This window comes from Xyrauchen texanus, chromosome 45 (assembly GCF_025860055.1).
Source record: "Xyrauchen texanus isolate HMW12.3.18 chromosome 45, RBS_HiC_50CHRs, whole genome shotgun sequence".
Taxonomy (NCBI): Eukaryota; Metazoa; Chordata; class Actinopteri; order Cypriniformes; family Catostomidae; genus Xyrauchen; species Xyrauchen texanus.
The window spans coordinates 12,475,171-12,500,021 of record NC_068320.1 but is presented as its reverse complement, the minus strand read 5'-3'; the positions used below and the strand labels follow the sequence as shown (position 1 = coordinate 12,500,021).

Here is a 24,851-nt window from a genome sequence, read left to right as displayed (position 1 = left end):
TTAAGGTAGGATTTTCACATTGATGTAACATTCATTTTTTTTTTTACTTTTTATTTTATTTTAAATTAAGCAAAAAAAACAAACGAAAAAAATGCTAAAAAAAAAAAGAAAGAAAGAATTTTATCTTGATAATTATTCAAAAGCTAAGTGCATTCTTTTCATCTCGTGTTTGGGCAGCTTACTTTCAAGGCAGACCTACTGTTCCTTAATGGACTGAACCTGTCTTAAAACAGGGCTTTGTTCTATAAGGTTATTGACCAGACCTGTTCATCCTTCAAAGGATGCTGGGATTAAAGACTAAAAACAGCTGGAGCTGCTGACCTACTGCTGTACATTATGAGAACAGAAGACAAAAAGCTTAAAAGGACAGTCACCAAAAAATGAAAATTCTGTCATCTGTTATAAAACCTCATGTTGTTTCAAACCGCCTCAGTTACGATTCACTTTCATTCCATGAAAAAAAAAGATGCAAAGAAAGTTAATGGTGACTGAGATTAACATATTGAGTGCTTTACATCTCTTCTTGTGTTCCACAGAAAAACAAAGTCTTTGGGAAGAACTAACCTTTAAAATCATGTGCACTTTTATATTGATTTAGGGAGGATTCAGTTGTAGAAAATCAAATCAGATATTAGAGATATGAGCAAGGCATGCACACATGTAAGCTTTGATACACTCATAGACAGACATATGAACTCACACATGGTCTAGATGCATGATGTTTACTCACAGTTTATTTGAGCAAACACCTAAACTTCCACATCATTTCCTTGAAAGTCAGTACAAATACAAATGGGGCCAATTCAACTTGACATTTGCCCAGTTGTGGTGCAGATATTCATGGCTGAATGTTATTTGGAGACTGTGTTCCCTCAGTACACACAGATCAGAGGGATTTTTAACCCCTACAACTCTACTGGCTCACAATGCTCCGATCCTCATCTCAGAAGTATGTGGTGACCAGACCACTCTATTCAGAGGACGCCTTTGAAGATGAACATACAAAAGTTTATCGGAAACACAAGACTCTGCTGGACCACGTTAAGCAGTACTTCACGTAAGCCAGAACTTTTTCCATTATGAAGCAGTGCAGAGAAATATCATCACACTGATCATTTCTGATAATAAGAGGCAAAATACAGTATATTTTATTTCATTCTTTGCTTTTGATTATTTAATATTTACACAATATTCTTTAATTCATTATATTATTTATGTTATTCTTTATACTACATTGCTCTTAGTTCATTAATGCATTTAGGCATGTTCAAAATGTAATGTCACAGCAGATATACTTTTTTACATTTCAAATTATTTGCTATATGAATAATTATCTCTAAAATGTTTTTTTTTTTTTCATTTCCTTACATTCTTGCCCAGTATCTTATTTTTGTCAAATAATTAATTTTTTTATAGTATATAACGGTGTTATATATATTCACTTTATACTTTGTCTCAAAGAACTTCCAAGAATCATAATTTAAACAAAGTATTTAAATATGTTTAAATGTTCAGAGTTAAATTAGACACATTTTTACAAGTATAAATCCTTGATACAAGTATATGTACTGTATGCATGCCATAAAATCAGTTGGCATGATGTAATTAAAAGTTGGGCAAAATCTTTTATAGTTTTCCAGTGGACTTTAATAATAGGAGTAAATGGCAGATTTAATTCATATCAAGCGTTATAAGCAAGATAAACTTAAGAATGAATTGCCAATGCATTATAAGACACTTTACAAAATGGATAAAGTGAATACTGAAGTTTAATTTGCTGAAGTTTAAAGTCTCAACACTATTATTTTCTGTGGCTGCCGTTCAGTCTTGCACACACACACTGTGAAAAACAAAACAAAATTGATACTGAATTAAATGCGGTAATTTGTTCTTCATGCATTAAATGGTTAACTATTAATTACAGAAATGAACGTGTTAAATTTCCCAGAACCTAATGTATTCTTTTTACTGTATATATATTTTTTATTTATTTATTTATTTATATATTATATTAAAATATATTAGATAAGATTTTTATATTTATAAAGCCAAATAATGTATTTTTGTTAAATACATATTATATAAAAAATCCTATTTATATTTTATACAGAATTATTAATATAATAATAGCTTGTTTGCATGTTTGTTTGTTAGTTGTAATTCCAAACGTGCAAAAGATGCTGCCCTTTCTTTGCTGCCTATCATCGGATGGATGAAGATCTACTCAATCAAAGAATGGCTGTTAAATGACATTGTGTCTGGCATCAGCACTGGACTGGTAGCTGTCTTACAAGGTAAATCGCAACACAAGGGATCAATCAAAAAGAAACATCATGATTTAATGTAAACAAAACAGCTATTATTATTATTAGCTCTTTTTGTGAATCACATTCACAACATAAATTAATCTCTTAAAATAAATGCATGATATTAGGTCAAATATGATATCAGGCCCTGAGAATGTAAAACAGATTATAGGAAGGATTGTTTATCTTTATGAACTGGGCTCTGTGTCTCAATTGTGGTTAGTCATATTACCGAGTATCTGCTGCGCACTATATCTATTATTAGGTAACTCTGTTATGACGAAATGTGACAAAATAAGTGAAAAGTGCATTTATCAGAGACCTGTGAGTCAAGTGATAAACATGTCATCAGGAGAGATAGTCCTAAAATGCAGTACAAATTGAGCAGTGGAGGAATTTTTAAGATTAAAAAGTTCTCCAACCTTTTCTATGTCAAAAACATTTGTGATGACCTTTGAGAGAAACTGAACATGTTGAACATGGTGTTGATAAGGGGAATACTCAAAGAATAAGCGCATCCACAGATCAAATCACTTTGATCATATCTGTAGTGAATATGAATCTGTGGTAGCAGGGCTTGGTTAATTATTATCTTTTTTTCCCTTCTTCTTAGGACTAGCCTACAGTTTGCTGGCATCTATCTCTCCATGGTATGGATTATATGCTGCTTTCTTCCCAGTCCTCACTTATTTTCTTCTGGGCACTTCTCGACACATTTCTGTTGGTGAGTTCCAGTTCTGGTCATTCATAACACCAGGTTATGGGGATGAGATGTATAAAATGTCATAACTGACATACAAGATCCTGTTTAAGACAAAACATGGCACAAATGACTTCAACTGTCCAGCGGATGCAAAACCCTTCTAGCAGTTGTGGAGCTAGGGGGTGGCCAGGGGTGGCTGTGGCCACTATAGACTGAAGCATGGCCAGCCCATTGGCCACCCCACACGCAATTGCCGTTTTTGAGCTCAAGACTTAACTTAATTTCTGTGCCACCACAGACTGATCGCTGGCCTTCTAGCTCTGGTTAGCTGATCCTAAAAGTATCACATTGAAACTTTCATTCTTGTTAAGTGCTGCATTGATACACCATTTTTTTTTTTTCAAATTTGGCACCAGTAAGCAAAACCATATGAGATGCAGCATTAATAAGGTAGTATTATACCAGTGGCAACCCAACACATTTACAAAACTGTTAATTGTACAAAATTGAATTTAGGTGCTTTCATGCTCTTACAGCCAATAATTGCATGTTAAACCATTTTTAATGTAGTCTGTTTTTTGAGGATGAGATCATGTCACACTACCTGTACAAGTTGGCATCTGCCTAACTTTGCTAGCTTATATCAAGTGACAGATGGATTTGCGGCAAAATAACGTATAGTTTGATTGGACAGTCATGACAGTCAGACATGTTTTCCTTTTAAAAGTTGATGAGCATGTTTATTCACAGTAGCTATCTTAACTATGCACAACATAACATATTAGATTAGATTCAACTTTATTGTCATTACACAAGTACGGGTACAAGGCAACGAAATGCAGTTTGGGTCTAACCAGAAGTGCAATAAATACTATTAGTACAAATTAAATTGGACAAAAACTATCGGAGTAAAAGTGCAGTGGAAAGTAATTGCATATTACAGTTAAAGTACGGTTTTGCAAATGTATATGTAAACAATTGGTACTGTAAATAAACAGTCGGCAGTGCAAATGATATTCCAGTCAGATAAGTAGTGCAAGATGCATATGTAAACAGTTGTTACTATAATATAGTCAGCAGTGCAAATGAACATTATAGCAGTGCAAATAACAAAGTGTATGAGGTATGAGGAGGGAGAGGAGAGTTTATCAGTATATGAGGGAGTGGGATCAGTGAGGGTTAGAGTTCAGTAAAGAGACAGCTCTGGGGAAAAAGCTGTTCTTTAGTCTGCTGGTCCTGGTCTGGAGGCACCTGAAACGCCTGCCAGAGGGCAGGAGAGAAAACAGTCTGTGGGCTGGGTGAGAGGAGTCCTTAAGGATGCTGCGAGCTCGGTGCAGACAGCGTTTCCTCTGGATGTGCTCGATGGCAGGTAGTTGAGTCCCAGTGATGCGCTGGGCGGTTTTCACCACCCGCTGCAGTGCCTTGCGTTCTGCAACAGAACAGCTCCCATACCACACTGTAGCACAGTTGGTCAGGATGCTTTCTATTGCACAGCGATAGAAGTTCACCAGGATAGTCGAGGATACGACTATCGTATCCATACTATCCATATAGTAAGTATGGTACTGTTTTTCTGGTTGCAACCCATTTTTGTGTGTGATCCACCAGAACCATTGCATTAAGACCCCAATATACTTCCGGAGAAGTTCTTCATTGTTTGTTCAGGGGTAAAAAGAAGTTCAAAACAGCCAAGCAATGGTATATTGATTTTGAACATTAAGACGGCATTTAGAAGTACATTTAGATATGAGGATGCTCAGTAAACCTTAACTAATGTGACATTACAATGTGTTATCAATGACATCATGCCTTATTCTATGAGTAGAATTCACATGAGGTCAATAAAAGAAGTTGCTTTAACCACTCAATGATGATTTAAAGTCATTAATATGCAGTAGATAATTTTTAATTTGTCTTGTTGACATTCTGAATTCATGACGCTAATGTGCTAACATGATATGTGCTAATTACCCTCTGTTATTTAAATTTATGATGACACTGATACTACTGCAAAGATGGGTGTATAAAAGAGTGTTAATGGGCAGATGTAGGTAAATCTTCTCAAGCGTACTAATAACTGTCTGCTGGTGTGTTTATGTTGATTGATCTTGACTGACTGAACAATGTAAACAAAGTAGGTGGAGCTCCAGGTCACACCTACCAATGATGTGGACCAATAGCAGTAAAGAAGGTGTTTAGCAGCTGGTTAGAACCACCAAAACGAATGCAAAAACACCTTTTTGGCCAGATTTTGTTTTAAATGACATCACACCCATTTCTTCTTCAATTTTGTATGAAGCATATAAGGGGCTTAATACAATCGTTAGCATCCTAAAATAGATTTTTCTAGAATGGAATGTAATGCTAATTTACTTAAGTTCTGTGCTGATTTTTTGCACCAGGAGCTTTCCCTGTGTTGAGTCTCATGGTAGGGGCAGTAGTGACCAGACTGGTGCCCGATGAGGGTCCACCTGCCAACATCACTGGCTTTGAAGGCCTGACAAAAGATGAACAGAGAGCCCTAGTGTCCGCCTCACTCACTTTCCTTATAGGGTTATTCCAGGTACATCAACCATTCACTCAGAATCAAACAATTGTTTAATGGTTTTAAATGGCTATTTTAGAGGAGTATTATTAGCTTACTTTACTCTTTAAAAGCACCACAATCAACAAGTATATTTATATAAAGAATTTGAGTCCAATGTTTTTCACTGTACTTTTCTTTTTCCAGCTTGGTATGGGTCTACTACAGGTGGGCTTCATTGTCATGTATCTGTCAGATACTCTGATATCAGGATTCACAACTGCAGCTGCAGTTCACATTTTGGTTTCACAGCTAAAATTTATATTTGGGCTGAATGTGCCAGGCTTCAGTGGACCACTCTCAATTATACACGTAGGTCATAACATGTATGTCTTGCTCCTCAATGTCAATTCCTTTTGCCTAATACAAACAACAAAAGGGTGCTTCTGCAAAATCATCTTAAACATAATTACAAAACGTGTACCTTTATCTATTCATGAAAGAACACACACACACACCAATACTTCTCCTACACCGTAACTCACTGTCTTAAAACTATCGCTTTTGTTTTAACTGCAGACTCTTGAGAGCGTATTTGGACAGATCACCTCCACTAACATCCATGATCTGGTCACTTCAATTGTTGTGATGGTGGTGGTGTTGTTTGTGAAAGAGCTCAATGACAGATTCAGATCAAAGTTACCAGTGCCCATCCCTATTGAAGTGATTATGGTGAGTGGCGTGAACATTTTTACGTATATACCTGACAGTGATGTGGCATTATAAATGTTAATCATTTTTATGACATGATAAAGTTTCTTATCAGATATTGATTTATGCCTATTGAACAATTATTCCACACTTCAAAATCTTTTGTTAATATTTTCTGTGATTGATACAAGTACAGAGAGTCATTGTCTTATTTATTCTCATATCAAATATAAAATGTCACAGTGCCTTATTTAACACAAGCAGAACCAATTTCACTGTAAATTTAATAAAAGTAATTTCACCCACAGACCATCATAGCATGTGGCGTCTCCTATGCATTCAACTTCAGGGACAATCATGCAGTGGAAGTAGTGGGGAAAATTCCAAACTCGTAAGCAGCACAATTTACCTAACATTTTAAAACAATACTATTTATAAAATTATGGTATAACTTTGAAACTGCAACAAAAACAAGGTTCTGGTGACTTTGTAATTATGATTTTGTAACTGGTCCTGCTCGACCCACTCCGAGCGGGATTCGAAGTGGCATCTCAGGCAGGCAGCCATGCTAACAAGGAGGCTAAAGGCTACAGTATCTAGCGTGCTTCTTGAGGCCAGGGGAGTGAGGTTTACACACTGCACAGCTACCTACCAGCTGGCTACCATTACACTCACCCCCCAAAACCTCACTCCTATCAGGGTCACGGCACGACTGTAACCGGTCCTGCTCAACCCGCTCCAAGCAGTATTCAAACCAGCATCTCTGGCATGGGAGGTGGGCGCGCTAACAAGGAGGCTAAATGCCACAGCCTCTAGCATCAGTCGCTAGTGCACCTCTTGAGGGAGTGAGGTTTACACACTGCACAGCTACTTACAAGTTGGCTACCATTACACTTTGAATCACAAAGCTAACAGAACACTGAAGGTGGCATTTAAAAATAAATGCATGTTTCCATCTGTCCAGGTTTGAGCCCCCAATGGCACCGGACCTGCAGGTTTTCCAGATGACAGTAGTGGACGCGTTCCCGATGGCTATTGTGGGATTTGCCATTGCTTTTGCAGTGGCTAAAGTCTATTCTGTAAAACATGACTACCTCATAGATGGAAATCAAGTAAGCTCTAAATCCAGACAGCAATATTCCACATAGTGTAACTAAATTAAGAAAAGACAACCAGTCTATGCAAGTAAAGCCATAATAAGTGGCAGACAGCTGTAATGATACATACGCATACATCCCTTTAGGAGCTCATTGCCTTTGGGACAAGCAACATCTTTGGAGGAGCATGCAAATCTCTGGTAGCTAGCACAGCTCTGTCCAGAAGTGCAGTTCAAGAGAGCACTGGAGGAAAAACACAGGTTAACTGCTTAAAAGATCTGGCACTCTGTCTCTGTAAAAGTGTTTGCAAGTTTTTGTCACACTATAATACAAAAGGTGATTTTGTCTGTGGAGTCTCAATTAGGGACTAATACATTTATTTTCTAGCCATTGACAAATACTGGCCTCTAGTGCTCAGAAGGAGTAAAGATTTCTCATGTTGTGAATGATGGTATAGAATCAAAAAGGTGGCATTAGTGCAATGTCCTACTCCTAACTGCAGTAGAGCTGTTCAGCTGTGACACCAATTTGTAGGCGAACCTGGGAGGACTAATTCGACTAGGCAAGTTCATATTGGTTTTTATAATGGGATTTTTCGGGGTATTTATCGGTCTGTGGTAAACATTAATTGAAGAGACTTGGACGTTTTGTTTCCAAAACATAAATTACACACCTCAAACGTAAATTTTGAAGCTGACATGTTTAAAAAAAAAAAAAAAAAAAGGATGATCCAAGAGAGTTTCTAGATAAGGACTACAAATACCACAAGCATGTGAGTGAACATGCCTGATTAAATGGAAAGCCATAGTGGTTCTTAACTAGCAACTTGTTAGCAACATACTTTTTTTTTTTAAACACGGAGGCATCAAAATTCACATTTAGGGGTATGACTGGGTGTAATTGATCTTGTACATTGTAAAAAGAATATCATTAAAAAGTCTTAAAAGTTTGTGCTGTCTTAAAATTTTAAGTTGTGTCAACTAAAAGTGGAAAGTTGCTTCAACAGAATATAAAGATAACTTCAATATCAATATAACTTCTTAAATGAGTTAAACTAAACTTTACTTTCTAAGATCAATCAACTTAATTCTAATTAAATTAAAACTGTATATAGGAGTTCAGTTACTCATACTCATATTATCATGTAACATAATTGATAACTACAGAAGTAGTTAAGTCAATCCTATACTCAGATATTGAATAAAATGCCATTTTGCATGGAAAGTTAATGATTAGAGATAAAGCATTTGTTCTATCTTACATAAGCAGAGTTCAGTTAAGGAGACACATATGCATCTCAACACTTTACATGCAAATCACAATGATGGTGACAATCATCAAACACTTGATGAAACACTTGGAAAAAGATGAGTTTTGAAATACTGATACATGTCAAATAACTGAAAGTGAAAATAAACACAGCAACCAACAGCATAAATAAAAGCAGCAAAAAGACACTAACACTGCAATTTGCATAGTTTATTAATGCCGCAGTGCATGCTGAGAATCTGACATCAGCATTATGTACATACATGATTCTCTTGGCTTGTATTTTTTCTTATCATTTCGGCTGAATAGATTTTCTAAGTTCAGTAACTTATCACAGGTTCGGCCAACAACAACTTTGATAATTTTGTTATCCAACAAATCATTCAAGGGCAGTTATTCTGACATTACATTTTAAGTTATGATAACTAAAAGGCAAAATAATTTTGTTCAACATAGAAAAAAATTATCTTAAAGTATCTTAAAGTAACATTTACCACAGACCTTATATTACTCATAAATTAAAAACTGCCATTATAAAAACCCATAGGAAAATACAGAGGAAACTCATGGTCCGAAAATGCTAATACCATTCCAGCTTTTAGACTACAACCTGAACAGCTCTATTATAGGGTTACATTTCAATTTATTAACTTAAAGATAAAAGTGAAGCTGACAGCATCTTTGGCAAGCAGTCAATTTGATTTATTGCCATTTTAAGGGCATTTCTGTAAACTGAAGTCTAAATTATTTTCTCTGGTAATCAAAACATGATCATTCTAAATGGATAGAGCTTAACTTTAAAGTTATTTCAAAACTCTTGTTACTATATGTCGCAAATCTTATGTTTCACAAAATGTGGTGTTTAAATGAATAGCAAGTAGCAAAACAAATTTTTTTTTATTTCGCAGATAGCTGGTTTCCTCTCTGCAATTATCGTGTTGGTAATAACCTTGGGGATAGGGTTCTTGTTGGAACCACTACCAAAGGTTGGATTCACATTCATAGCATTTCCTTCACTCACATAAAACACAGGTGTTTGTGATTCACTGTAAACCCTAATGCTCAAAATAATAAATTGTTTTGAGTATGGAAAAATGTAATCATACAAATTAGTTAAAAATGTACCTTGAAGAGTATTTAACTTTTTCTTTCGAGTTCACGAAACTGACACCTTTTAAGTAACTTGAATTGTTTTATTGTTTTGAGTTTGTATGAACGCGTTTCTTTAAACTTACAGGAACTTAAATGGGTAGACTTTTTAGTGTTTAATATTCATTTGTGTTATTTAGAAGAATTTATTTTATGTTTGAGTTTTGGGGTTACCATTATGGTGAATAGTGGAGCTTAGGTTGAGGACAGGTACAAGATAAAAAAACATTCTACATGGTTATATTTAGTGAGTGATTTTTATGTTAATAAAAACATAGTGTTAATTAATAGCACACACTCAGCATCCTTCACTTTACTAGTTAAATCGAGATAGTACTAGCTAGGTTTTCTCTACTTGGAGTATTAAATTGAGATTACATATTAACTTTAAGTTCAGCCAAAGTCTTAAAATTAAAGTTAGGTACCATCAAAATGTATGAGTAAAATTTTGACTAACTTAAACTTGGGAGTTTATGAATGTAAAAAATTTGGTGTAACTGATTACCTACAATTTTTGGAGTTCTGATAATTTATTAGGGTTTACAGCATTGAGATAAATGTAATCTGAGTAGTTGTGGTGTGTATTGTGTGACTGCAGTCAGTGCTGGGCGCTGTGGTAATAGTGAACCTGAAGGGGATGTTGATACAGGTGGTTGAGGTCCCTTACCTATGGAAGAAAGACCGTCCTGACTGTGTAAGACCCTTTGACCTCTTTCTATAATTAAAAGATAATTAATTTTAGAGTGCAATCCATGTAGACAAAAAAACATTTTCTTCTTAATTCTACTCAATTTAATGTACTAGGCCCAAATTATTCTTACATTTTACAGTATTTTGTCTGAGATAACAATAAACCAAATATAATGCTTTAAAATGTTTTTATCTCCTTTTCTCCCAATTTGGAATGCCCAATTCCCACTACTTAGTAAGTCCTCGTGGTGGCGCGGTTACTCACCTCAATCCGGGTGGTGGAGGACATGTCTCAGTTGCCTCCGCTTCTGAGACGGTTAATCCACGAATCTTATCACGTGGCTCGCTGTGCATGACACCGCAGAGACTCACAGCATGTGGAGGCTCATGCTACTCTCCGCGTTACATGCACAACTTACCACGTGCCCCATTAAGAGCGAGGACCCCTTATCGCGACTGCAAGGATGTTACCCCATGTGACTCTACCCTCCCTAGCAACCGGGCCAATTTGGTTGCTTAGGAGACCTGGCTGGAGTCACTCAGCACACCCTGAATACCAACTCGCAACCCCAGGAGTGGTAGTCAGCGTTAATACGGGTTGAAGCTACCCAGGCCCCCCCAAATATAACGCTTAACTTAATTATCAAGTGGCCTGGCCAGTTTCATACTACAGATGCTGTATTCTGTTTAATGTTCTCCTTCTATCATTGTCTTCCAGATTGTTTGGGTGGGCACCTGCGTGGCTTCCATAATACTGGGGTTGGATTTAGGACTTGCAGTTGGTCTTGGACTGGAGCTGCTTACTGTGGTTTTCAGGGCTCAGTTGTGAGTGTTAATACATCCAATAAATTGGATTCCCATAACAGAACAAACACAGAATCTGCTTTTAGCAAGAGAAGACACAACATTCACAACATTCATCTTTGTTGAGAAGTTCCCCCCAAAATGAAATTTGAAAGTTGTACGTATAACTTGTTTAAATATATGGAGCACTCATGAAACATGAGAAAAATACATTTCTGTGTACATCGTTCATGAATCCATTCTCACACAAACTTTTGCATTGAATTGAATGCAGAATTTTTATGAAATAATAGTTTTACTATTGATTCATTCTGTTCATGTTTCATGAACAAGGCACATGGTCGGTTAATTCCTTCAAATTCAAGTCTATTTTTCTTCTATTCTGTTTTTTGTTGATAATATCACTCTTTTTCTAATCTTCAGTCCACGCTGCTGTGTCCTTGCTAATGTCATAGGGACAGATATCTATAGAGATCGCAAGGACTATATCAGTGTAAGTCTAGCAAACACAAGGCCTCTCTTTCCATACCATAATCACTGAGTGATTCATTACCTACATACATGATGGGGCAAGATATGGACAATTTTAAATGAATTTTAAAAATCAAAGAAAGATTTCACATTTCTTTTCTGAATCTTCTACAGATCTTCGAGTCAGAAGGAGTGAAGATTTTCAGAATTCCATCTCCCATTTTCTTCGCCAATATTGACTTTTTCAGAGGCAAACTGATCAATGCTGTGAGTGCAGTAGTTTCATTGTCATTAGCTGTGTGCCACAGATCATCATATTATGCGTTTAATGCAATTGAAGTTTACTACTAAGGCTGAGATTAAATAATCAGTGTTATCACTCCGTAAAGACAAACAAAGATAGCTTTGTGAACTGATAGACATTCACACCCAGGGACGGACTGACAATCTGTGCGTTCGGGAAAAGTCCAGAACGGCCGTCCAACCGAGGGCCGTCCGTCGGCACAAAAAAAAGTATAATGAAGCAATATGAACAGCCAACAGTAGGGACACTAATACGATCACTTATATGCAACGTGTAAAAAAAAAAAAAACTGAGGAAGAAGAGTCGGCCTACTAGCCAGTTTGTGATTCGTCCCCGGCCGCAGTCAGATTTGTAATGGAAGCAGGTCAGTTTAGAAAAATGTACAGTTTTGTACATGAGCTGCAGCCAGGACGAAATTAACCCTTTCGCACGTACGATCACACACACACACACACACACACACACACACACACACACACACACCAGTGTGATTAGAACGGTCAGTGCACCGTGATTAGCTGCTAATATTAAATGTGCTTTCGCGCGTTGGCTGGCGCTGAGCCAGAGACGGACGCGCTCAGCGCTGTCATATCACAACTTAGTTTTCAGTGTTTTCAACCACATAATGTTTCTTTTAGGTTTTAGGTTTCAGACATATAATTTCATTTCACATACGTAGGTACTAAACAAACAATACAATACATTTAGAGAGACATAGAGTTTGTAAAATACACACTGATGTCTATGGAAACGGCAATAATATTCCTTTCCATAATAATTAGACACGTTTTATTCATATCAATCAGATACACATTGTGAAAGTAACTTTAAAGTTTACTCTATTCTTCTCCCAGTTCACCGGTCACTTACTTTCATGTATTTTGGGAGAAGTGGATGAATTAACGTGTTGTAGCCTAAATCCAACAGATCCGATTCTCTGAACTGTGGCACTATGACGGCGCCCATCGCTCACAGCTCAACTAACGCGATCGTTATAAAGGTGTTTAGACAACAAAACTCACCCACTTGCATTTATTTGACAATCTGAATATCAGATATTTCATGCTAACATGCTAACAAATGTGTGAATATTTTTAATAAAAAAGGAAAAACGGCATAAAGCATATCATCATTCATTCAGTGCTGTTGTGGCTGCGGTGTGTCACGTGACAAGCAATGACGCGTCACCATGGAAACCATAAAGTAAATAACGGTCTAAATAACAGTCAGCCAGAATATTTTACATTTATGTGAAAGGGTTAAATCGCCGGCAGAATGGCTAGCAGAAAACGTAAGGAGAAAGGTGGATGGGAAAAAGTAAAAGAAAAGAGGGCCAAGTTTCTCGAGACTGATGCAGCAAAATGTAAAAAGCTCACAGAGCTTTTTGGTTGCTGTGCAACTGCCAGCAGCACTGCATTGCTTAGCCAGAGTGTAACATTAGAGGACCAGCAAGTGGAAGCTGAGCCTGAGCATCCACAGCCTGGTCATGATGAGGGACAGACAGCAGAGTTAACTTCACATCAGCAAGAGGTCCTGGTAAGTGCCAGTAGCAGGACACATTAAAATAGCTTGTCTTTATCCCTATCTTAGCGAATCAGTAGGGGTTCAATCTTCAGCTGGCTAATAAGCTATCTTAAAATTCATTTGTTTATTCAGGTTGAAGATAGTTGCAGTACAAAAGATGACAGGGAGAGTGCAGGGAAGTGCCAGAATGTCCCAGGATGCTCTACAGCACAACATTTCAAACGGCCCAAGTCAGATAGTCACAGCCTGGAACAATTTTTTGCTAACCACCCTCAGCAAAAGCCTAAAAACCTGTCTCTACAGAGAGTGTTCGGTTGTAAAGATGGTACCAAACACAAATGGCTCACATACTGTGAGGAGAATCACACGTTGTATTGTACAGTTTGTTTAGCATTTGCCAAGCCAGGTGAAACAAATCCCTTCATAAGTGGAACGCAGGACTGGAAGCATGTCAGTCAACGAGTAGAGGAGCATGAAAGGAGCAACATGCACAGGCTATGTGCTGAAGCTTATTTTTTACGGGCATCAAAAGCTGATATAGCCAGTCTGCTTCATGGTCCCCAAGTAGTGGCCCACAGAGATCAAGTGCGGAAGAGACGGCAGGTGTTGGAACGTGTTGTAGACATAGTTAAGGTCATTGGCAAGAGAGGACTTAGCTACAGAGGGACACAGTCTGAAGCAGCTTACACTCTGGATGACATGAGCATTGATCATGGGAATTTTTTAGAGCTTATCATTCTTCTTGGGAAATATGATGTATGCATGAAGGAACATCTTACAGAGTGCATAGAAAAAAGCAAGAAGATGCATCAAACCCAGGCTACAAGTCGAGGTTCTGTTGTGACATTTCTGTCAAAAACAACTGTTATCAAAGTAATATCTACAGTGCAGCAGTTAATTCAGGAGACTATTGCAAAAGAGGTTACTGAAGCTGGGATGTTTTCAGTGCAGATTGACACAACACAAGACATCACATCCCAAGAGCAGTGCTCTATAGTTCTGAGGTATGTCAAAGACACAGTACAGGAAAGGCTTTTTGCAGTGGTGAAATGTGAAGCATCTACTGGAAAATATTTTGTTCAGATGCTTGCAGATGTGATTGAAAAATGTAACTTGGAAATTAGCAACTGCGTCAGTAATGCCACTGATGGTGCATCAAATATGCAAGGAAAATACAGAGGTTTTTCCACACTGTTGTCCTCTAAAGCGCCAAACCAAGTGCATGTATGGTGTTATGCACATGTGCTGAACTTGGTTCTGGCTGACACAGCTGAAGTGTCCCTCTCCAGTGGATCCTTGTTCTCACTATTGAATGATATTGCAGTCTTTTTTCGTGAGTCATACCAACGGATTAATTTGTGGGAGCAAGGAAGCCATGACAGTTGACACAAGCGCCTTTCCATTATCGGAGAAACAAGGTGGTGGGCCAAGGATGTTGCTTTGAAGAGGATTTTTGGGTCCTTTGGAAAGCCAGACCAGTGTGTCTACATTGACGTCCTCAGGACACTGGACAGGTGTCAGGGCCAGGAAAACCTGAAAACAACAGCGCGTGTCAAAGCAAAAGGGTACTTGGAGGGTTTAAGGAGATATGAAACAGTTCTAACTGCTCAGCTTTTTCTTAGGATTTTTGAGGTCACAACACCACTCTCAAAATACCTGCAGACACATGGTGTAGACATCTTGTCTTCTCACCGAATGGTTCTGACCACTGAAGATGCTTTGAAGAGCATGTCAAGAGATTTTGAGTCAGTGAAGAAAGCTGCTGATGTTTTTGTACAGTGGGCAAATACAATACTGTCTGAAGATGATTGTGACCTTGAACTGGAGGAAATGCTTCCCGAGAAAAGGAGGAGAAAAACGAAGATGATGGCTGGTGAGAAGGCAAGTGATGAGAGCTTCACAAATGCCAACAGTGAATATGAAGCACAAGTTCATAACCAGGTGATGGACACAGTCACAGAGAGCATCCATAGGCGCTTTTTAACCCATGGTTCAGCTCTATCGCGGACTTGGCTCTCCTTGATCCAAGAAACTTTACAGAAGTTTCTTCAACAGGCTTGCCTGATACTGCATTTCAGGAGATGAGCAAATGCTTGCTCAGGTTTGATAGCAGGGCAACTCCTGCTAATTTGCAAAGTGAGCTAAAGTGTCTGGCAGCCCAATGGCCACGTCTTAAACAATCTGTTCTTGAGGAGTACCAAGTCAGGATAGCAGAGGATGACCCAGATGTTTGGGAAGAGGCAGAAATAAAAAACAGCACCTGCAAATCTTGCAAAGAATGCCCAATGTGTTGCTATCAACTTCTTACACGGTACAACCTCCTGACAGATGCCTATCACATCCTTGGCTTAGGTTACAAATTTCTTCTCACTCTGCCTGTGACACAGGTAGCTTGTGAGAGAAGTTTCTCTGTACTGAAGTACATTAAGAATCGCTTAAGGAGCAGAACTTCTCAGGAACACCTGGAAACATTCATGTTAATGGCCACAGAGAAGGACATCCTCATGTCCCTTGACAATGACCTCATAATAGACAGAGTTGCTCAGAATAGTGCCCTTCTCAAGAAACTTTTACTTCCCCAACATTAAAGGTGCTGTATTGTGAAGATCCAGGACTTAGCCAAAAAACTTGAACACCGACAACTTCTCAGTCCCTCACCCCTTTCCACTAAAGCCCAAAACGGTCTCCTAAGGCCCTCCCCACAGGGAGAATGAATGCATGTGCATGAGCAGTGATTGACACGCAGTTAGACACCCCTTATGGCCCTGATGGGTGCATCTGAACAGGGAGCTGTGGATTTCTGCAAATCACACTAGGCTGCAGGTAGTACCAGAGGAGACAGATTTTTTTTTTTTAATTACCTGCTTCATGTAGTTCTACTTGAACACAGGGTCAGTTTCAGCAAATATGACAGAAAGTTAGTTTTATAAGGCCTACTACACTTTTAAATTTGCTTACATTATATTTGAATAGTTATAAGTTATAGTATATAGTAACTATATGTTTTATAATTACAAGTTTGTGTAATTTGAGGTTTCTGTAGCCAGTGACATTTAATTACTTGTATTTTATTTTCAATGCAGATGTGATGGTATTGTACATTTTTTGTTTTTATTTGAAGGCTGAGGCTTCATTAATAAACAACCCCAATTATTATCATCATTGGTTTTGAGATGTTACTTGCTGTGAATACCTTGTCTGATACAGTATTGTGGCATATTATCAGGACATCCTGACTAGTGTCTGTTGCGCGGCTAGTGGCGAATGGCCGGATGATGGGCCTATTTGGGAGAAAGTCCAGGGATGTTTTTTAGCCCCAGTCCGTCCCTGTTCACACCTGATGCTGAACTCGCAGTACTTATATCTCAGAGTTTCCGCTAGAAAAAAATGGTGCCGGTCACGAGGTTTCGTTTTACGGACATTTTGATGATATGCCGGTCAAATATATCGCCTCTTAATTAGTCAAGTTGAGGAAAACTGGAGGCAGTCTAATGTAACTTAAAAAATGACATAGGCCTAATCAGGCCGTATAGAATGCAACATATTATTTATTAGCTTAACTTTCAAATAGACGAAAACAAAAACATGAACGTCCGATTGGCGTCAATCAACGCCAATTGTTTTTTACTGTGGTTTCACACACATTCACTTTTTGAAACTTTGAGGCACGGATGTACCTAATACAAATAAATAAAACATCTCCAGTTAACTAGCAGATCATTCATTTAGTCCGTTATTAAATAAGAGATCTAGCGCTGAAATCTGTTGTTTTTGAAATCAAGCTGAGCGCTCGTGTCCGCTGCTATCAGTTGCATGGACGACGCGCTGCGCGAGTTGCGCAATCTTCACTAGGACGCGCGTTTCAATCTATCGCCGTTGCGGAGACTCTCTATTAATTCCGGTGAAATCACAAAATAAAATGCACACAAACGTGTCCCTGCTTGATATAGACTGTAACCATGCACTGATGAACATAGGCTATTCAGTTTTGATGATAGAGAAAAAAACTGCACGAATGCGCGGATTAGAAGCACTGATCTATCTATAATGAGATGTTCCTGATTCACCATCGTCTGGCCTCTGAAAAAAGCTTTTAAAGCTAGTCTGCCTGGGCCTGGCCATATTTGAAACGTCTCACTCAATCGTTCGTTGTTTAGGTCTATATTGCAGCCGTTTTAGGCGCGTGCGCTTTATTTGAAATGCAGCATGCGATGTTGTTTCAGCCTGTTCCTTTATAACATAGCAAGAGATCGGTGTATTTTTGCTTTATACATTTTAGGCTTATTCTCAAATCCAGATTGTGTTAGGGGGACGGGATTATTAGGCAATTTTAATCGGACAATTTGACCGGAGAGATTTAATTTTGTCGGACATTTAATTTTTTTACCGGCCAATGTCCGGTAATTACCGGACAACGGAAACCCTGTTATATCTGCTTTATTATGGAAAAATAACCTTTTGTTAGTCATAAGATTGTTGAACTCATTAATGCCTTAATCTTGCTTGTTGCTGAGATAGCTGGTGAAGTCATTGGCTTTATCATACAGATACATATCTCTCTATAGCACAATGTACAATCAGCAATAAGTAACAGTAATTTTAACTGTATTGCAGGTTGGCTTTAATCCTCTGAGAATACTGAGGAAGAGAAACAAGGCAGTGAGGAAGATTAAGAAACTGATCAAGAAAGGGGAGCTGACCTTAACATCTGTAAGTTCTGTGCATTTTAAACACAATAACAATGAACTGAATGACTACACAATACACTGTGTGCACAATTATTAGGCAAATTGTATTCCTCATGATTAATCTTATTGTCGAACAAACACAATGCTCTCAGTCAATCCAAAATGTTATTGAACCTCAAACCTGAATGTTTAACAAAGGAAAAGTAAGTTTTGTCTATCTCAGGGAATATATAAGTGTGACACAGCATAAACACAGCGCGCAAGTGAATTACAACAGTGTGAGCACCATGACACAGCTCGCGGGTAAAATGTAAACCTGCAGAACAAAAAATATATAAGCTGGGAAATATCTGACATCTAGCTATCTACACTTACCATTTTGTGAACCACTAACGTTCCCTTCAACATTAACGTTAGATGGACCTGCGTTCAGGGTACCTCTCAACAGGTTCACTAAACGCCTTGCTGCGTTCTGTATTTCCACCTATTTTCAGTTAGGTCCTATTATAAAAGACAGAAAACGCACACATATATATAAATGCACAAAACATCTTACAGCTACAAGAAATTAAGGAGAAATTTAGAAATCAACGCCTTGGACTTTGATTCAATGTTTGGGAATTTAAGAGTAAATGGTTGAAATCATACTTATCACAAAATTACTATGTGGTTTCACATACCTAGATCTCTATTTAATAAAATAGGTGGGAATTCATTTCTTTTAAAATGTGATTTTGATGTAACTAAGATTCCCATTAAATTACCAAATTTCCACAAACAACTCCAATCCTGTAAAATGATATTTACCCACAACGCTTCTCCCCATGGATCGACCCTATGGAATAACAGGGTCATTACATTAGGTAATCATTGTTTTAAAGTGATTGGTATGAGATGGGTATTGTGTTTGTGAATGATATAGCCTATTAGTGTCACGATTCATGAATTCGCTGTTTCCTTCATGTCCCGTGTTATTGTTGTTCTGTGTGTTTGAGCGTGTGTTAGTGGGCGTTACCGCTTGTTCCATTGATCAGCGTGCCAGCTGATCTCATTCACTGCACCAGCTGCTGCTTATTACCACCATGTATTTATACTCATCTCTATTTCCTCTCTTTGTCAGATCGTTGGTTTGATGTCCTCAGTGTTTGTTCGGTTGTTTTCCTGTCCGCTATCCTTCTGGTTCGTGTCCCTGTTCGGTGTCTTCATAGTTCATCTCATCCGGATTCCACCTGCACTGGATTCACTCCTTCACTCTCTCCAGCCCCTCCCGTTATTCTGTACTGTTTCGTGTGTTCTGACCTCTCACATTAAAAGAGTGACTTGCATCTTTGCTTCCGTTGTTTTACTGTGACAATTAGATGATAATGGTAATTTCTTGGAACATATTGCATTTTTGCTCAAGTATAATCTTAACCGCACTTATAGAGAATATAATGTGTAAATTAGTTAATCCAAAACACATTGATGTATGTAGGGTGACCAGACGTCCCGAAAAATTAGGGACAGTCCCGAAATCCAAGCAGTTGTCCCGAATCCCGAATCCTGCCCTGATTGTCCCGAAAATTAGAACAAAGTCTCAAGAGCAGACTCTCGAGTAGTTATAGTGTGATAGAATATTAAAAATTGCTCATTGCCGTCCTGCAGCCGGCTCCTGTCGGCTGCTCATTGCAACCATAGACAGTAAAAGAACGTAGAGAGCTGCAGTAGGCTACGTAGACTACGTAGGCAGTGTTGCCAGATTGGGTGGTTTTGCATTTGATTGTGCGGGTAAAAATTGGTTTGGGCGGGTGGACAAAATTTGGGCGGGTTTGGGATCAGTTTGGCGGTTTTCAAAAAAATGATAGGCTAATTATTTAACACAACTAACACAACCCAAGTGTGCATGTACTCCATCCAATCAGTCATTGTAATGTAACTAAACACACCCACTGCATACTCGGCTGTGTTGGTGATGTTGACAGTTGACGGGCGGCTTGACGCCAACGTTACGAGTCACAACTCAAGAGCCAATCGAATGATAGCAGAAGCTGCGTCAGGACTCAGTCAGCACTGATGTGACATCCTCACATTTTCACCCCTCACACTGACTCAGCAGCACTCAGCGGGAAATACAAATATAAAAAAACGTACCGAAAGGAGTGGGAGAGTGATTCGGACCTAAAGCCATGGATAACGCAGTCTAAATCGGATGATAGCAAAGCTCACTGCAAATTCTGCAACACCGACATAAGGGCTCACTTTAAGGATTTGAAGGACCATGCCGAAACCAAGAAGCACAAGATGCGGTGCCTGCCCACAATTAAGGCTTTCACAGTGAGTAAAGCTAGTTTAAGTAACTCGGCGGCCATCTGTGATGACCAGAAGCGCCGTGAACTGCGGATAGCAACATACGTTGCTTGCCACACGTCAGTTAATGCCGTGGACGACTTATCGGACATACTGAAGGATGAGATCGGAGTTTTCCAGATGCACAGAACCAAATGTACGGCTGTCATTAAGTCAGTTCTTGCGCCATATTTTAGACAACAACTTCGACAGGACATTGGTGACTCGCCTTACTCTCATTACTTGGACGAAACAACCGACATTACCGTAAACAAGTTACTTTGCATATGTGTAAAATATCGTTCTAAGACACTCAATCGGTTTGTGAGCACTTACCTGGGACTTGTCGAACTTTTGGACACTGATGCTAATGGGATTGTGGATGCTATCATCTGCTTTCGCAAGCTAACGCGCTGGATGTAGCAAACATGGTTGGCATAGCAACAGATGGAGCAAGCGTAATGGTGGGGAGCCATTTAAAGAAAACTGTTCTGCATTTAAAGGTAAGATATCTCGCTCTCTCTTTCACACACACATACACCCGTTTATCAGGAGTAAAATGTAGTAGTACTACTACTAATAATAATTTAAATATATAATATAATTTAAATACATAGGCCTAGCCTATATAATTTATTAAATATAACAAAATAAACATTGGGTATTTAAATTATCGCAAAACATTTTAAATCTACACTGTGAAAGTGCATTTTGTGTGTGTGGTCGCATTTTAGTCATATTTGCTAATTCTCCTTAATTATTGCCCTGTTTTGATCCGTTTAACCTGGGAAATGTATTTATTTTATATATTATTTTGTTTTAAGGAGATCTAAATGGTGCTTATCAACCTTGAATGACATGACAATACAATTATATCACATTACTTTGGCAGTAAAATTTTGGGCGGTTTTTCTTGGAGTGGGCGGGTTTTCTTGGAGTGGGCGGGTTTTGGTGAGCTTTTGGGCTGGAAATCACCATCCCAATCTGGCAACACTGTACGTAGGCGGCAAGGCGCGAATTTCATGCTCAAAAAAGTCACAAGGAGTGATTTGATTGGATGTTGCTGATGTTAAAGCGCAGTGTTTGTTTTATTTGTTTCATGATGACACTTGAGTTCAGTGGTTTTTTTTATTTGTACTTCCGTGTTTACATGACAGACTCTACATTCAGAATTCCTCAATAAATAATTTTGCCCAGATTTTTGAAATTCATTAATCATTTCACAAATATATGTCACCTGAAAATTATTGAATCCAATAAGCATTTAAGTTTATATGGTTTGGAGTTGGAACATGTGAATACTGATAAGATCAGAATACTCACTTGCCTAATAATTGTGCACGCAGTGTAAATACTGTAATGTAATAGCTGTAGCCGCTATTATATATCTACATTTATTACAGAGCTCTGGAATACTTGATTCTGATTGGTCAATTTTAGCATTGAGTGCCAAATATTTTTGTATATTTGATGGTTGATTCTAGCGACCAATCTCCTACACTATATAGTTTATATAACTAGATAGTTTCTGTGATATTCTCTTTCATCTTAAAATCACATATGAAATCAACATTTCATGTCCATTTATTAATTAATTTAATTTGTAATCGTGTAGAACATCTTCTGATACTTGTAGTATCTTTTGGCTATAGAAAGGACTGCAGGCCACATGCTCAATGCCCATTGAAGAGTCAGAGGACGATAGCAACATGGAAGATCTGGACCAGCCCACTGACTACTCAGATCTTCCCATACAGGTGAACTGGAACGCAGAGCTCCCTGCCAACATCTGTGTTCCTCCTGTGAACATCCACAGTTTGGTCCTGGACTTCACCGCAGTCTCATTTCTTGATATATCTGCACTCAATGGTCTAAAAACGGTATTACAGTTGTCTTAACTAACATCTAACAGTCCTATTTTATTTTGAAAGCAAATAGGCTGATTTTACACTTTAATTATAAATGGCTAATGCATTACAAATGGCTTTGCAGTCAGTTGTGTAAATATATAAAATGAACTATTGTCTAACCAAAATGTCGAACCATAAACTCTTGTTTTTCAGGCCTTAAAGGAATTTATACGCATTGATGTTGAAGTTTACATTGTAGGCTGTGATCGTAAGTGACATTTTCTGCATGTTTTTCTGTTACACGGTTATTTCCAGCATATTTTACAATATTTTCCCCCTTATCTACAGCTACATAGTTATTGTTATGCAGCAATGTGCAGAATCTCTAACCTTTGACATGTTGTTTCCAGCATATATCATAGAGAAGCTGAGGAAGTGTCAGTTCTTTGATGATGAAATCAAGACATCGATCTTCTTTTTAACCATCCATGATGCAATGCTTTATATTTATGAGTCCCATCCACTAAGAACTGTGAGTGAGAAGAAATTTCTGTGTGTGTGTTTGCACAAATTGAATTTGTTCATTCAAAGATTTATTCAATGCATTTATCAAACACATCATGCAAAAATAAATAAATTGTAAAAGTGTGTTTTATTTATGCAAACAGGTCTCCGGGAGCATCCCTTACCAACATATTAATTTGTCGAATGGGTTGAGAATCCAAGAAAAGGCTGTAAGTTACCCAACAAACATGTGGGATTAAACACTGATTCTTGACATGGGACAAAACATGTCCAACAACTTTTCCTGCCATCAGTTTTCCAGTATTAAATGGATAAGAGATGATATCTAGAATATTTTTTAACACAAACATACCATTTCAATAGATGTTCATGACTGTTATGAAAGCATCCGATAAGGTTTGGTGAGAATCAAACTAATCTAATTTAGTGAAACTGTTGACCGACCGGTGATCTCCTGTGTGCATTCATGATAGGGCACGAGAACAACAGTTCACACAGCACCCTAGCGACATTGGGGCATTAAAGCGAAAACTTGTATTGTTTTTCTAAAAACAGGTCCACCACAGTAATAGCAACAACAGATCACATCACATCTGCACATGAAACAGAGAACAGAACTTACTAAACATTTCTGAAGAGTTTGTAGTGGCATTTATGGCATCTCTATGCCCAGCCTTATGCCCAGAAAGTTTTTGGACCGGTGCCAGTTCACAGTGGATGGAGTTACCCGTGTGATGCCAAAAATAGAAAACACGCAATCGATAGAATGTACCGTCACTCATCAATGCTGGTTAGGACAAAAACTCTGATTAACATAGAAAATATACCTTTTATCGCATATCGTTTGCTGTCAGGTTACGACATGGTGGGACCGTGGCTGCCTGTAGCCTCCAGTTTCTTATTGGTTTCGGAGTACTCCGGTCAAAAAAATAAGGCTGGGTATAGAAATGCATAAATTCTTTGACTACAAACTCTGTAGACATGTTTAATAAGTTCTGTTCTCTGTTTTGTATGTAGCTTTGTTGTGTTCTGTCATCGTTATCGCTGTGGAGGACCTGTGTTAAGAACTAATCCTTTAAACTTAAAACCGTATAAATAAATATTAAAAATATAAATATGTTTCTTTGAAAACAAAAAGCAACAACATTATTTTGTGAAGGAAAAGAACTACACTGAGCCGTACAGAAGAATCAGTGTTAACCTAACAAAATTAAATAATTTTAGTAAATGATTAAACTTTATTATTTCATACCTACCATAAAACTGACATATAATTTTCTGCAGGAAAAGAACCTGGATGTCGAACAAGACACCAAACCAGAGACAAGACTGTAAAGCAGACTGTAAAAAAACCCTATGTAGAACAGATCTTTTCACAAATCAATGTAAATAAGCATTAAATTACCTTGCAGTTTTGTATTTTGTGTACTGTACACTATGCAAAAGTAATTAGCCTTGGATTATTAAATGTTAATGTGTTGTGTCACTATATTTCTTTTATTTCAAGGATGTTGTATAGAAAAAAAATGTATTAGTTCACTATCAGTGCCTTTTGAAAATATAAATGTTTTTTCTGTTTAGGATACGAGTTATGTTCACCATTTATTTTTTTTTTTAATAAAAATGTTTCAAACTTTTGCAAAACATGCTTGAAACAAACCTTTCAAAGAAATTAAGAGTACTTTTCCTGTACCAGAGTAAGGTACCATGTGATGAATTAATTTTTACTGGAGTAATGCATGTTATTAAATCAATTTCCTGGCTGTAAACAAATCAGTGTGTACGGGAAAAGAAGCTGAGCTTGAGGAAGTGAAGGGAGAGTGATAAGAAGAGAACGGTTGATAAAAAAAACATTTGTTGTTCATGGACAAACAACTTGAACATACTTGGTTAAATCACGTTGGACAATAA

General features: G+C 37.9%; 1 protein-coding gene across 1 annotated transcript; it reads left to right on the top strand.

The window, feature by feature from the left end:
* Window positions 1-926: 926 nt before the first annotated feature.
* Window positions 927-24,516, top strand: slc26a3.2 (solute carrier family 26 member 3, tandem duplicate 2). Its single transcript, XM_052118749.1, has 20 exons — window positions 927-1,057; window positions 2,155-2,294; window positions 2,920-3,030; window positions 5,412-5,572; window positions 5,741-5,905; window positions 6,113-6,265; window positions 6,553-6,635; window positions 7,209-7,356; window positions 7,488-7,601; window positions 9,519-9,596; window positions 10,358-10,453; window positions 11,168-11,274; window positions 11,677-11,746; window positions 11,899-11,991; window positions 18,167-18,262; window positions 22,218-22,445; window positions 22,629-22,683; window positions 22,826-22,947; window positions 23,084-23,149; window positions 24,225-24,516. Exons 1-20 carry the CDS (start codon window positions 927-929, stop codon window positions 24,273-24,275), a joined length of 2,268 nt encoding a protein of 755 aa, XP_051974709.1. The 3' UTR covers window positions 24,276-24,516.
* Window positions 24,517-24,851: the final 335 nt, after the last annotated feature.

Bases quoted from the DNA above. Each gene is read 5' to 3' on its own strand.
- slc26a3.2 (XM_052118749.1), top strand. From the start codon at position 927: ATGCTCCGATCCTCATCTCAGAAGTATGTGGTGACCAGACCACTCTAT. The intron at 3,031-5,411 runs GTGAGTTCCAGT...TTTTTGCACCAG, and splicing joins TTCTCGACACATTTCTGTTG to GAGCTTTCCCTGTGTTGAGT. The intron at 9,597-10,357 runs GTTGGATTCACA...GTGTGACTGCAG, and splicing joins TGTTGGAACCACTACCAAAG to TCAGTGCTGGGCGCTGTGGT.